This window comes from Rattus norvegicus, chromosome 3, assembly GCF_021556685.1.
Source record: "Rattus norvegicus strain SHRSP/BbbUtx chromosome 3, alternate assembly SHRSP_T2T, whole genome shotgun sequence".
Lineage (NCBI taxonomy): Eukaryota > Metazoa > Chordata > Mammalia > Rodentia > Muridae > Rattus > Rattus norvegicus.
Window position 1 is genome coordinate 140,552,944 of NC_141536.1, and position 14,973 is coordinate 140,567,916.

At 54.0% G+C, this 14,973-nt stretch overlaps 1 protein-coding gene across 1 annotated transcript; it reads left to right on the forward strand.

The window, feature by feature from the left end:
- Positions 1-722: 722 nt before the first annotated feature.
- Scrt2 (scratch family transcriptional repressor 2) lies at positions 723-14,664 on the forward strand. The gene is given in 2 exon segments (NM_001191905.3): positions 723-1,112; positions 11,906-14,664. Coding segments are annotated over 2 exon segments (918 nt in total). The 5' UTR covers positions 723-979; the 3' UTR covers positions 12,691-14,664.
- The last annotated feature ends 309 nt before the right edge of the window (positions 14,665-14,973 follow it).

Consider the following 14,973-nt stretch of genomic DNA (forward strand, 5'->3'; position numbering starts at 1 on the left):
TCCTCCTCCTCCTCCTCCTCCTCCTCCTCCTCCTCCTCCTCCTCCTCCTCCTCCTCCTCCAGTCCTCATGTGCCTGAATTCCACCTGCTCGGGGCGCTCACCCTTCAATCTTCTTGTCTTCTCCCTCTATTTAGCACCTCTCTTTCCCTTTCTTCGCATCCCCCTCGGGGTGTGTGTAGAGAACATCCTTTTTGTGTGTCTGTGTCCTGACCTCTCTTTTTCTCCTGCGGGTGCCTGAGTGTGTTTTGCCACTTTCTCCCTGTGTCTTTCTTGTCTGTTTCTCCTGTCTTTTTGTCCTTCTCTTGCTCTCTCTCTCTCTCTCTCTCTCTCTCTCTCTCTCTCTCTCTCTCTCTCTCACACACACACACACACACACACACACACTCGCACACATTCTGATTCATTCCCATTCTCTCCCTCTCCCTCTCTCTCTCTCTCTCTCTCTCTCTCTCTCTCTCTCTCTCTCTCTCTCTCTCTCTCTCTCTCTCTCTCTCTCTCTCTCCCCGCCTGTGTCCCTCTCACTCTCTCCCCTCCTGCCTGCTCGCTGCTCGTTCCTCTCTGCGCCTGGCCTGCCCCCACCGCCGGTTCAGGGGAACGTGTGCGGAGCGATTGTCCTGGGGGACATTTGATGGATTAGAGCGCTGAACAGTTCCATTGCTGGGGGACCACCTGATCTCCTCCAGCCTGCGTCCCATATAAAGCCGGCAGCCGGAGTGCTGAACACAGCTCCAGCGACCGCCTGTGTGCGCGCCGCCGCCGCCGCCGCCGCCGCCGCCGCCGCCGCCGCCGCCGCCGCCGCTGCCGCGCCCGAGCGGCACCGGAGCCCGAGCCGCGACCGTCGCCACCCCGCCGGCTCCGCGGCCGCCCGCCCGCTGGGAGCTGTCCAGTGCTGAAGCCCGTGCCGACAGCCAATCGCGCCGGCCGGCCGCCTCCCCCACCGGGCCTCCGGTGCCCCGCGAGCCCCCCGCCCGGCTGCACCATGCCGCGTTCCTTCCTGGTGAAGAAGATCAAAGCGGATGGCTTCCAGTGCAGCGGGGTGCCAGCCCCCACCTACCACCCCCTGGAGACTGCCTACGTGCTGCCCGGTACCCGCGGGCCTCCGGGGGACAACGGTGAGTGGGCCCTGTGGGAGGGAAGCGGAGGGTCCCCAACTTGGGCTGCAGCAGGGAACCGCGGAGGAGACGTCTCTGGCCGAGTGCACCCCCGGGACTTCCAGAGGACCGGCCGGGCGGGGCTGGGGCTAGGTCGTACAAAGGAAAGTGGCAGGGTCGGTTCATCCCGCAGCCACGCGCCAGCCGGGACTTTGAAAGTTGTGGCCCTACAATAAGGCTGGAGTGAGGGGTGACAGAGAGAGGACGCCCCTAAAAGGCTAGTGGGGGTGGCTTGTAGTACCTTCTCACTGTTGAGGGAGAGAAACTGGAGAGAGCTGCCTGCGTGCTCCCTGGTGGGAAGGTAAGGGACCAGGACTGCCAATCGCCAGGGGAAGGAGATTGGCTCTCTGGGGAAAGTGGGAGCACCCGCCCCCCCTTCGACCATACTCCCCCTGGCAATGGCAGACAAGTGCCCTCCAGCCCTCCTCTCTCCAACTCTTTTGTTACCCTCTGCCACATGCCTGCCAAAGGCTGGGCCTGTCTTAGGGGCTCAAAGGATGAGATTATTGGAAGGGGTTCCCTCCTGGTCCTCTAGACTGCACTCCCCTCTCTTCAGCTTCTCACCCTACCCCAACAACCAAAACTGCAGTTCCTCTGAAACCCTCCACATCCTGCCCCACCCCCACACCCCATCTCTTCTTTAGAGCAAGTTCTTGTCAGATGGAGGATTTGGGGAACAAGAGGTCATGCAAGCCCCAAAGGGGGTGACCTTCAGAGAGCAACAGAGGGGTGCTTCTGTGAACCTATTCCTCACCAAGGGGTGCTCATAATAGCACTCATCAGCCCCTCCAGGACAGGTGTCTGGGAAGGAGGGGTTACTTTGGTAGTGAGACATCTGACATCACAGGGGTGGGGGAAGAAGAGCGAGGAGCGAGGCACTAAGAGTAAGTCTGAACTGGGCACCCTGGTGAACTGCACTGAAGTGGCGGACAGGAACCCAGGCAGGTGGGGGCATCTCCTAGGGGACTTCCAAGCACTCAGCCACATGCCAGCATTCTGCCAAGCCGGGTAAAGAGAATTTGCTGAGCAAATGGCTCTGTGACCTCATCAAGGTCAAAGAAGTTAGACAGTGATCAAGGATGCTTCTTAGAGCCCCTCAGCTCCTAACACCACTTAGCCACCTACAGGAACACCTCCCTTCCGTCACTGCTCTGCCCACATCTCCCACTCTGCTATCCTGTTTTCTTGACCTCCAGGACCTTGGGGTGGAAGGCCCAGGGAGATGGCTGACAGGACAGAGAGTGGACCCGGGGTTGTGCCAAGGCTGGGGAGTCTTGCTGAGAGCTGGTAGGAGGTAAAGTCTCCCCAGGTTTGGGATCCATGAGATCCCTTAAGAGACTAATATAAAACTCCTGCAGCCCGCCTGAACCTGTCCGCAGGCCAGCTGAAGAAACCCAGAGAATTTCTCATGCACAGCCAAAACTGCAGGCTGTTCCTCAGAAAGGAGGCAGGAGAATGCCTTGCCTTGAATCCCGTCCAAAGAGGCTTTGGAAAAAGCCCCTTAGTGAATGATGGGAAGTAAGATGGAGACGGAGTTGTCTTTCTGTAAGTCCCGCCAGGTTCAGCAGCCTAAAACCACCGTTGTCTTTGTCCCTTTCCTAAAGGGATCAACTCCCATGCCTCTGGGAAAGCCTAGGAGCTGCTCTAAACACCTGCCTGGCTTGGAGCTCAATACTCAATAGGGTGGCTCTGGGTCTGTGACTTGTACCATGACCTTGGACAAGTGACTTCCCTTCCCTAGAAGTGCAAGAGTGTAGATGTCATGAACTAGGTAAGCATCCTTCCAAGTTTCCAAGACAAGCTCTGTTTCTGTGGAAGGTTTAACTGATGTGGAAGACACTGGGTCTAAGGGAATCCACTGTCATGGTTTCCTTGGGGGCTCTCTTCACCCCTGCTATGTCTGAGAGGGGTAGCTTTCCCAGGCCTGTCTCTGCCAGCTCTCACAGCAGAATAGGTCATCCAGCCTGGGCCACCTTGCCTTGTTGGCTGTGAACGGTCAGTGTGGAAATCAGGAAAGATGGCCTTTCTGGCCTTTAAACTAGAAAACATAGGTTCTGTTCTTCCTTGTTTTTCAAGGGCCTCTTCCCTGGATGGGGTGTGGTCCAGACTGTGCAATGAGGGCTCCCTGCATGAGTAAGTGTTCTGAGGGTCCTCAGAGAGCCTGCCGGCTCCTGGTGGCCCGTTGTCTCTCCGCTCTGCCGGAAATAACCTTGCTGAGCATTTGAGGGAAGTGTGAAAAATTGCTGAGCTGACAGTTTTCCTCTCTCCCCCAGTGTGTATAAGTGTGCTGGGTAAACAAGGAGAAAGAGGGGAGGGGAGATGAGGAGAAAGAGGGATGTATAGAGGGAGAAGGAGGGAGGCAGAGGGACAGCCCAGGGCTGGAGGTAGTTCCAGTTATTAGAAAGATTCTCATACAAACCATTTCTGCAGCTTGGGATGCAGGGTTAAGGATGAAACTGGGGGTGCTGGGCCTGGAAGGGAGAACTATAGATGTAGAAGTCAAGCAGTGTTCCTCATAAAAGCATAGGACCCCAAATGAAGTAGACCCCTCCAGCTCTGGGAGTGCCTAAGAATTCTAGAGAGTTCCCAGAGAACACCCCTACACACACACACATTCTCTCTCTCTCTCTCTCTCTCTCTCTCTCTCTCTCTCTCTCTCTCTCTCCACACACACACACACACACACACTCCTTGCCCTTCTTAGCCTCTGAAAATAAACATCATGTGTACTTGGTTCCAGACTGACTCTAGGCCCACAGAACCTCTAATAAGGAAGGGACACTCCCTCCAAGTTAGAAGAACTTAGGATAGAGTCTTCTAGAACCCTGAGAAGAAATAGAGACAAGATCTAATTTCCCCAGCCTTTCAACAAGATGTACTTTCTTCCCCTTGGCTCCTGTGACCCCTCTAGAGTTGGTTTCCTCCAGGGAGTCTTTTTTTCTCTTGCTTCCAGGGTGCCTCTAAGCATAGAAATGCCAAATCACACTCTCCTTCATCCCCCCACCTCCAGAACCTAGACTCCCAACTCTACCAAGCCTACCCTCTCAGCCCCAGAGCCCATTGCTCTGTGCTGGGACTCTGCAGTTTAGAGAGAGAGCAGCTGTTTACCGCCTGCATATCAGTGGTCTCTGTGGACCTCTGCCAAGGACATCTCCTGGAGTGTCCATCTCCCCTCACACTTGCCTCCAACCTCCAGCTGGGAGCCATGGCCCCCCTCTCTACCCTAGCCCTGTCTTACCCACACCCTTGCAGAGTGCACCCTCCCTGGCAGACAGGGATCAATGCCGATCCAATAACACAGTTGTCTGCCCTCTGCAGCTACATTAAGCCTCCCCCAGCAGGCTGAGGAAAGCTCCTGTCCTACCCATGGGCTTATCTAGCTGACCACATTATACTGGCTCCCGCTTCCTTTTGCTGCATCTGATGGCGCCGAGTAGTCGCTCCAGAGCTGGGCCCGGGAGCCCAGCTAAATAGACTCAGCTGCAGTATATCCTTCCCACACCTCAAAAAGTCCATCTGGGAATGCAGAGGGCTATCCCAATTCTTCGGCAGAGGGAGCCCAGAGAAGGCGGGGTAAGTGCCCAAGGACACACAGCAGGCCCATGTGTTTGAAACCATGTGGCGTTTGGCCATGTTGATCTTGGTCTAGAGTTGAGGTCTACCTTAAAGACATTTACATAACCCAGCCCATCGTTGATATCCAACCTCAGATTGAGGACCGGGCTTAGACTGCAACCAAGGTCAGTGTCTAAGGTTACAGGGCCAAATCTGGTATTCAGAACACATTCACAATGCCTAGAAACTGGTCCAGCTCAAGATTCTTGGACCAGGACTAAGATCTAGGTGCAATTTCCAATCCAAGGTCATTCCAGACCTATCTCAAGCCTGACTGGGATAGAATTTTAGGGGGTAGCTTTAACTCACCTTTCATCAGCCTCAGTTTCTCTCTCATGAAAGGAACAGCTAAGCATGAGCTAGTTCGGCTCTGACTGGGGACTCGAGTCTAGCTTCCCTGTGAATTATCAGGATTCAGTGGGAGTACGGTGGAGTACTCACATAGAATAGGGGACCAATGCAGAGCTGGGGGCTGGCAGTGATTCCTGAGAGGGCTGGATAGTAATCAAGGCCCTTAGGTCAGTCACAGTACACATCCCGGCATCTCTGGAGTCACACACATGCACACATACCTCCTGTGCTGAGGGAGGGCAGCCTGGAGTAATTGCTTCCATCTACAAAACAAAAAAGGCTTGGAGGACTCTGAAGGGGATAGACAATAGGACCTGTCATACACCCATTATTGGATGCTCCAGGGCCCAGAGCCTGGGAGCCTTATTGGGGGTGAGCTGAGATGCTGCTGAAAGAGTTGGGGGGCCCAGGTCTCTGGATCTGCTTCCCCACTGTTTTCTCCTGGAGTACGTGTCTGCTGCCAGCCTCCAGGTGAGGGACTTTGGAATAGACTCTTTTGATTGTACCCTTCTGGGGCAGAAATGAGGAACACTGAGGTGGTGGGCCATGTACAGCACACCTCCAGACCTGGAGGCACATACTTCTATCACCATGGCCAGCCTCTTGTAAAGTCTTTCCTATTGATTCCCACAGAGCTGTGGGCCTCCTTATGAGCCACAGGAACTGGGTCACTGTTAGGAAAGCCCAGAACACAGGGAATTTCAGGAGCCGGGGGTTAGGGGGGAGAGCTGGAATTCTCTAGAAGCCCCTTGGGTCTGGCTGGGGTCAGTAGGCATCAGCCCCGGGCTCTACAGCCCTGGTTGTGTTCAGCCAGACCCTGCACTCTGCCCCCTGCACCCCTGTGGACAGATGTTCAGAGGTACCAGCTGCCAGACCTTTGGAGAAGGTGGGTGTCATTCTGGTCCAGTGCCCAGGGAACAGCTAACAAAGATGCTATAATAGGGGGAGGGGGAGTTACCCAGCCCTTTGCCCAGCTTTGTGAGCAGACAGGAGAAACTATTTTTATCCTGCTTTGCTGCTGACAGACCTGGCTTTCTGCTCAGCTGGCTGGCGCTGATTCTTGAGGCCTGAGGCCCTGGCACAGCAAGAAATAGCTCTAAATATACCCACGCAGCATCCCCACGGCCCCCACTGCAGCAGGATGAGTCCTCTCCAGGAACCCAGCAGCCCCCTTCCCATCCCAGAACGGGAAGGTGGGACTGGGCTAGAAGTTCCCTGGGGGAAACTTGGCACCCTGGGAGTGTTGGGGAACACTAGGGAGAAAAGCTTTGGGTTGGATCCATTCATTAAGAAAAGGAGGCCACAGGCGGGCTCTAATGAGCGCTTGTGGTATGACCCCAGGAATCAAGGCCCCTCTCCAGGGGGTATGGGAAGATATAACCTTAGACTTGGGCTAATGTCGTAAGTCACAGCAAGGGCCTCACATACAGTGAATATTCAGTAAATGTGAGTCACTATGGTTTAGTATCATCATTTGCAAAAAAACAAAACAAAACAGAAAGCTGGACCATTTTCCAGAGCTACAGTTTCTCCCCACTCCATCACATCACTGCCCCAGGAGACACAGGTCAACTGTGTGGCACTAAAACAACCCCGCCCAGCTGCTTCTCTATCCCTTCTCTGCAGGCCGGCCCCCAGTCTCTCTCTGATGTTCTGGAGAAAATACTGGCTATGGATCCTGACTCCCTGTCTAGTGACCTTGGGCAAGTCCTCTGCCCTCACCAGGCTTCTGGCACACTGAAGCACCTGTTCCCAGGGCCGGCTGGTGTTGACTGCAAGGCTAGCAGACACAGTAGGATTTGCAAGACTTCCTCTCCCACCCTAGGATCAGGCAGGTACACGAGACTATGGAAAGGGGCTCCAGCACGTTAAGCCTTAAAATTTCTATCCCTCCCATGGCATCAGGTGTTTGTTTTTTTTTAAATGGATGCCGCAGTCCCAAGCATGCAGACTCTTCGACATTGTAAAGTGTCATGCACACCTTCTGAGTCCTCCCCATAAGCTTGGGAGAGGTTCTTCTGATCCTTGTCCCTGGGAAGATCTCAGACTATAGAGGCCCCAGCACTTACCTGAGGTCACACCGCTAAGGTCAGTCAGGGGGTAAGCCAAGTGTCTTCCCTTTGTGCCCCACTTGGGCAGGACCCAATCAAAAGAACCTTTCTCTGCTTGTCAGCTGGAGGACAAACTTCTATATCCCAACCCCGAGTGGGTTCTATGCTAGGGTGAAGGCCTGATGTACAGTGTTTTTGAGGATCTTCTGAGGTTCAGGCCAAAGAGGTCACACAGCGTGAGACACTACATCTCTGGACAACATCAGGAACACAGGAGTGATCATGACAATGGCTTGAGAGGCTGGATGCCGTGTGCATGGTGTGGGTTTGATCTCCTTACAGGCATTAGCTTCCATTATGGACTCCCTTGTGCAGATATGGTGGACTGAACCTGAGTCCTTTGCCCAGTGTCACACAGGGAGACATCTGTGGATTGGAAGGGAAAGGGAAGCGAGGAGTAAGATGTAAAGGGGACAAAAGACATCACATAGGGATTGACTTTAGCATGATACAGAAAGGTTTTTAGTGCATCCTTCTTCCCCTGCACGCAGAACCCAGAGAGGTTAAGCAACCTGCTGACATCACAAAGAACTACCCAATCCTAACATGGCCAAGCAAAGTGTCATCATATGACGTTCCTAACTGATGATAACTCTCATAGGCTGGGGACCCTTGGTGCTGATCCTGAAAGCGATCCCATAAGTATCTCTAGGCAAATGAGCAGCTGTTGTTGGGAGAATCCCTATTTCCACAGAGAGCCCTGTTTCAGGATAAGATGCTGCAGTACTGGAAGTGACCAGAAGAGGGCACCACACGCAGCACACCAGGGTGTAGGAAAGATCCTTGAGCTCCTACTATACACCAGTCTTTTTCATTAGAACATACATGATGGGGAAACTACACAACCCAGAGGAGGAAACAGAAACCCAGAGAGAAGCAGCAAGAAGCTCCCAGATGGATGCTAAGGAGACCATAACACAAAAATACAGCTGGGGAGAGTTGGGACAGTGAACCAATGTTAGAGAGTAACAAGTCGACAGGCAATGTCCCTAGAACTGTGGCCCCAGGTGTGTCACTTACCTTCCTTGGGGCTTGGTGTTTGGGTAACCACACTTTTGTGAGGATAGAATGTACTCACATATGCCAAACCCTTCGAACAGAGCCAGGCATCTCATCGGGGGTCCTCTACTGACATTGCAGAGGCACAGAGGAGTCGAGTGTTTTGTCCAAGGTCACACAGCTATGGGGGGGAATGTAACTCAGTATCAGAGTGCTTGGCTAGCATGCACAAGGCCCTGGGCTCAAGTCCAAAGGAGGAGGGAGGAAGGAAGGGAAGGAGAGAGCAAGGGATGATCTGATGGCGGAGGTCACTGCATTAGTTGCTTCCCTCTCACTATGATAAAACACCTTGACTGAGGAAACATTTTATAAAAGACTTTATTGAGGCTTATGGCTCCAGAGGAGTGCAAGTCCATGACGGCAGAGTGGAGGAGGTATGGGGGCTGGAACAGGAAGCTGCGAACTTACATTTCCAATGGCACAAAGCAGAGAGAGCAGACTGGGAATGGTGTGAGGCTTTGAAACACCGAAGCCTGTCCCTGGTGACAGACTTCCTCCTTTAGGCCACACCTCCAAAGCCTGCCCAAACAGTGCCACCAACTGGGACACCTCTTTCAAACCACCACAATCACACAGCTGGAACTGATATTGTTGAGAGCCCCAATGCAGACAGACTGACTCCAAAGCCATGCTTTTAACCAGTATGTCACCATCCACTAAGAAGAGGGCATACAAAGTGGTAGTCACTGCTGGACACAGTGATGTTTATCTTTAATCCCATCGCTTGGGAGGCTCTCTCTGTGAGTATGAGGGCAGCCTGGTCTACATAGTGAGACCCGGGACGACCAGAGCTACACAGTAAGACCCTGTCTTGAAAATAATAAATAAATAAATAAATAAATAAATAAATAAATAAATTGCTGGTCACATGATCAGACCAAATCACATGACCACTCCCAACAGATCTCATCTCATACCTCATTTACAGGGACCCAAGACACTGAAAGACAGATGACTTGCCCAAGGTCATTCTACTATAGCATTTGTGTCCTGGGGTCAAACTGCCCTCCCCCTTCCATGGCCTTTGAGGTGTGAACCTGTTCCGAGAGCAGGTGGACGGGATGGCTGACAGCCTGGCTGCTGATCTCTGACACTCACTCCAATGTACTAGGTGCCACTGGCTGGGGTCCTGGAGACAGGAGGGGCCTAGCCCCTACCCGTCCTTGGGTGTCTCCTAAGGTATAAGGAACAGAGTGGTGCAGTAGGTTCCCCTCTGTGTTCCACCCCATAAGCAAAGTCCCATCACTCCATACCTCAGTTTCCTTATCTGTCAGAGACTTCTGTAAGGACTCAAAGTGGCAATAGAGCTTAGTGCAGGGCCTGGCACCCACCAGTACTCAGTAAACAGCTCAGTACACCATGTGGACAGGCTAAAGGAGGAGAGTGTCTGAGAACACCCATGAAATAAATAACCCAGCCCTTGACAAAAGTGTCAGACTGGCTCCCGGCATGAGCAGTCCCAGCCTTCCAGATGGGAGAGGGGATGAGTGCTTCTGGGCCAGTCACCCTGCCTCTTGAATTAGAAAACACTCACCACCATTGTCCCCTTGCTTCCGACCTTCCTGCTGAGTCATCCACCTGATTCCCAGTCTGTTCTGTTTGCAGAGGGTCCTGGGCAGGCCACAGATAGAACCAAGAAAAATGGACACAGACTAGTGGTGTTGGGCAGTAGTGTGTCCATCCTAAATGCCAAAAGAGGAAGAGGCCTGGAGGATGGTCAGCCAGGTCCTTTAAGGGAAAGACGCTGGCCAAAGTACCCAGCCTGCCAGACATAACTGTAATCGTGCTTACAAAGTCAGCTGCTCCTTCATGAAGGAAGCCATGGGCAGAGGGCGTCACAGGTCCCTGAGGTCAGATGGAGAGAGCCAAATGGAACTGCCACTCTTCAGCTGTGAAAGCTGGGGAAGGGCCTAACCCCTATTGTTCTCTGGAAGCAAAGGACAATGGGAACACTTGGTAATTAAGTGCTGGATGATAAGTTTGCTCAGTGTCTGTGAGGAGCTCTCAGAGGAGCCCAGCCCCCAGGGTCCCCAGGGAAAGGACTAAGATCAGAAGAGGCCATGGGAGTCAGAGACAAATGGGGTGGCCCCTGATCTCCAGAAGCCCCTACAGATTCCCCTGAGAGAGCCTCAGCCTGCCCATACAGCAGTCACTCAAACGCATGACAGACAAGATTTCTGGTCTAAACTCCAGTAGAGCAGGTGGAGAGAGCATCTGTGTCTGTGTGTCTGTATTTCTCTCTCTCTCTCTCTCTCTCTCTCTCTCTCTCTCTCACACACACACACACACACACACACACACACACACACACACACACACACACACACGTTCGTGTGGCTCAGGAAGACTTTTATCCTGATGTCATTATGACAAGCCACACTCTTGACTCTGTCGGGTCCTCCAGAACAGGCACATGGGTCTAGTTGGGACTCTGATTCCTTTATGCAACATTTACTCATTGCACACCTACTGTGTGCCAGGCAGGGCCAAGTATACAGACCCATTCCTAGAGAATTCCAAGTGTAGGGGGAGAGGCAGACAATAATAATCTTCATTGAAACCACTTTTTCAGGCAAAAAGAAAGAAGTCTAATTATTATGCTAACAATAATGTTTATATAACATTATTGTGCACTCTCAATTTCTTTACATGTGAAACGGGTCATGGTCAATGGTCATGGAGTTAAACTGTAAAGCATGAAGTCTAGGCTGGCAAACAGTAAGTACTTAATACTTAGACGTTTACCATCCATCACTTTACATTGGGTTCTGTCAAAGACTCTGGAGCTGGGTGTCCAATTAATTACAAGCTCCATTCAAAGCAAGCATTTTTAAAGACAAGGTCTCACTGTGTTGCTCAAACTGGTCTCGAATTCCTGACCTCAAATGATCCTCCTGCTTCGGCCTCCCTCTCACTCCCGAGTACCTGGAGCAAAACATGCACCACCTATAAGCTCCGTTCGCAGGTAAGAAATGCCACGAAGTAAAAAAAAAAAAAAAGAAAAAGAAAAAAGAAAAAGAAAGAAAGAAAAAGAAATGCCGCGATGGCAAAGGCTGTGTAGTATCTAATGCCTTTAATTCCAGCACTCAGACAGGCAGAGACAGGAGGATCTCTGTGAATTCCAGGTTAGCTTAATTACTACACAGCAAGTCCCAGGACAGCTAAGGCTACATAGTCTCCTAACAATTAATTAATTAATTAATTAATTAATTAATTAATTGATTTTTTAAAAGGCAGAGATTTGCGCATGTTACAGAGGCGGAACGGTGGAACGGCAGAACATTCTTGGGGTTTGAGGGGGGCATCTTTAGGGTGCAGAGGCTGCTCCACGCTTAGATTGCTTGCCTGTCCCTCTGTGCCTCAGTCTCCTACAGAGTGTAAAGCTACCTTCACTGCTGTGCGTACTAGTGACAGTGCGGGGCAAATGCGCAGAACTGAGTCAACCTTTGCACCAACAGAGGAGATTTTTCTACTCAGGGAGATTCTAGACCGGACTGGGCAGGCTGCATGGGCGCCGGTTTCCTGCCAGGTTGGCTGGGTTTGCATTGGCCTAGGGTAACCTGCGGGGAAACAACCCCAGCCCCACCTCGGCCTCACACTCCTCTTTGTCACCCGCAGGTTATGTGGCGCACTGCATGCCCCCCAGCGGTTATGATGGCGAGCAGAAGCCTGGGCTGGAGCTGGCGCCCACAGAGCCCGCCTACCCGGCCGCGGCGTCCGAGGAGTACAGCGACCCCGAGAGCCCACAGTCCAGCCTGTCGGCGCGCTACTTCCGCGGGGAGGCGGCCGTGACCGACAGCTACTCCATGGACGCCTTCTTCATTTCTGATGGGCGTTCGCGGCGGCGCCGGGCCGGGGCTGGCGGGGACGCGGCAGGCGCAGGGGATGGGGGCGGCGGCGGGGAGCGCGCGGGGCGCTCGGGGGCGACGGCGGGAGGCGGGCACCGGCACGCATGCGCAGAGTGCGGCAAGACGTACGCCACGTCGTCGAACCTGAGCCGCCACAAGCAGACGCACCGCAGCCTGGACAGCCAGCTGGCGCGCAAGTGCCCGACGTGTGGCAAGGCCTACGTGTCTATGCCCGCGCTCGCCATGCACGTGCTCACGCACAACCTGCGCCACAAGTGCGGCGTGTGCGGCAAGGCCTTCTCCCGGCCCTGGTTGCTCCAGGGCCACATGCGCTCGCACACCGGCGAGAAGCCCTTTGGTTGCGCGCACTGCGGCAAGGCCTTCGCCGACCGCTCCAACCTGCGCGCGCACATGCAGACGCACTCGGCCTTCAAGCACTACCGCTGCCGCCAGTGCGACAAGAGCTTCGCGCTCAAGTCCTACCTCCACAAGCACTGCGAGGCTGCCTGCGTGAAGGCCGCCGAGCCTCCGCCTTCCGCCGGCCCGGCCAGCTGAGCCTCTGCCATGCGGGATGCCCGCAGAGGCTTCTCCCATCCCTCAGTCTGCGTCTCCCCTGCCTGCGCCCTGGGTGGGGTGGGGATGAACCCTATCTTGGCCTAGAACTTTCTTTTCAACCCCGACTAAGCCCACCATTCATTTCCTGCATCTGATCTTCCTTCGCACCCACCTACTTTGTCCATTCTGGCCACCACTCGGACCTTGACCCCATGTCTGGCCTTTAAGGCTCCCAACTCAGGCACCAGGTCCGTACCTCTTCCAGGTCCCGGCGCTGGAAGTTTCTCCGGCCCCGACTCTAGGCTGTGTTCCTTCACTAGATCTCTCTTCGCATTTCTCAGCTGAGTCATTGGCCATTCCTTTATTGGAGCCCTCAATCTAAACCCAAATGTACCCTTGATTTCCTATCTGCCTCAGTTTCCCTGTTCACACAGTCCTATCCTTGGGTCTCTGCTGAATTTCTGTGTGTGTGTGTGTGTGTGTGTGTGTGTGTGTGCGCGCGCGCGCGCGCGCGCGAGCTCATGCATGCGTGCAGGTGTCTGTCTGTCTGTCTGTGTCTGTCCATCCAGGAATCTAATCTTCACCATTCTTGGTGTCATTTGCCTGTCCATCCCTGAGCCCTTCCATGCTTGGGCCTTAGCTCCAGCCACTTAAGCGATTCCACCTGACATTCTCAGTCTAACCGGATCTCTCCAGTTCCTTCTTCCTTCTAGTAGCTCCCCAGTCCTCAGTTTTCCTAGCCGGGAACAGACTTGGGAGGCAGCCCAGGGCTCTGCCCTCTCAGGTGACCCCTCTTGGCCCAGGACAATTCCCGCCTAGGCCTCAGGCCTGGAGCTGCGATTTCCCAGTTTCTGAGCACTTTCCCTCACCCCGGGCCTACAGGTTCGCCTCGGCCATTGCTAGAGGACAGCCTGGAGCAGCACCTCACCCATGGACACATCCCCTCGTCCGGCAGGGCCCCTTCCACTATTTATTTGTGTATTTATTTATTTATCTATTTATTATTCTATTTAATCTCTTGGCTTCACCCAGGGACTGTCTGGCTTCCCCAGCTGGACTGGGAAGTCAAAGGGCAGAGTCAGCAAGGCCGTCGCTCGCTGCTCCTCCCCTTATGGGTCTAGGGAGAAGCCCACCCACATCAGAGCCTGAACTCCTTAGGAAGAGGCCTGGAGAAATGGGGGGAGGCGGAGCCTGCTGATCCTCATCTGGCAGGGGAGGGGCCATCAGAAGGTCCTATTTGGGGGCAGGTCCCCGGCCTTCTGAGCCTTCCACTCCTGTCCCAGGAAGCCCTTCTGGAGCCTCTCCCTTTGTTTCTTATTTATTCCTCTTTCAGAGGGACCCCAGGTTCCAGGGACCGACTGAGCCCCGGACCCCGCTGGGGCCTCTGGCCTGTTCCCGGGAGGAGTGCTCTCTCCCGGCCACGACTATGCAACTCTCCCGGGCAGAGGGGCCGGGACTGCCAGCCAGGCGCCTATTGGCCACCACTACCTCCTCCACCGCGCTTTTGCATGCCCGGGCGAGGACCGAAGCACACACCTCCGCGCGCACCGGCCCGGCCCCCTCTGCTTTAAGCACACGCCTCTTCCCACGTCCCTCTGTGTTCCCTTTGTGGGCAAGAGCCCTGGACGCTCAGACCTCCTTCCCCTCCCCCTAGCCACAAAAGAGGGTGGAGACTGCAGACCGCCCCAGGTTGCTCTCTAGGGCTTCGGAGGGGGTGGAGCTTCATTGAGCCCCAGGCTCCCGGAGGGAGGCTGCAGAGATGGTGGGAGAGAGAGGGGTCACCAGAAGCAATTATGGAGGGTGCTGACCCTGTAAATAGGAACTTCTGACAGCAATAATTTCCCATGCATGCTAAATCTTTTGGACCCTCCCTTGTCGTACCCCCAACTCACCCCCTCACCCCTATTCCTTTCCCATCTTCAGCAGTATTACTTGTAACGCAATTCAGGGATATTAAAGGGACTTTGGCCACTCTCCAGCGCCTCCAGACCTTTAACGGGACCGTATTTAGACCCGCCCCCTAGTGCCTATAGCTTTTCCCTCCACACACCTCCGGACAGATGGCTAAGAGTTGAACAGTGTGCTAGTGCTCCAACAATGGTGGCATTATGAGACAATCTACCTGCAACGCACAGTCTCCAATGGGGTCTGAGGATGGCACTGCTTAGCTTCCCACCTGCAGCCTCTGGGACGACACACTGTCCTGGTCCTCTGTAGTATCCAGTTCAGAAACAACCTCCATGCTAGCTAGATCGAGGGCTTATACTCTAGGTAAATCTCTAT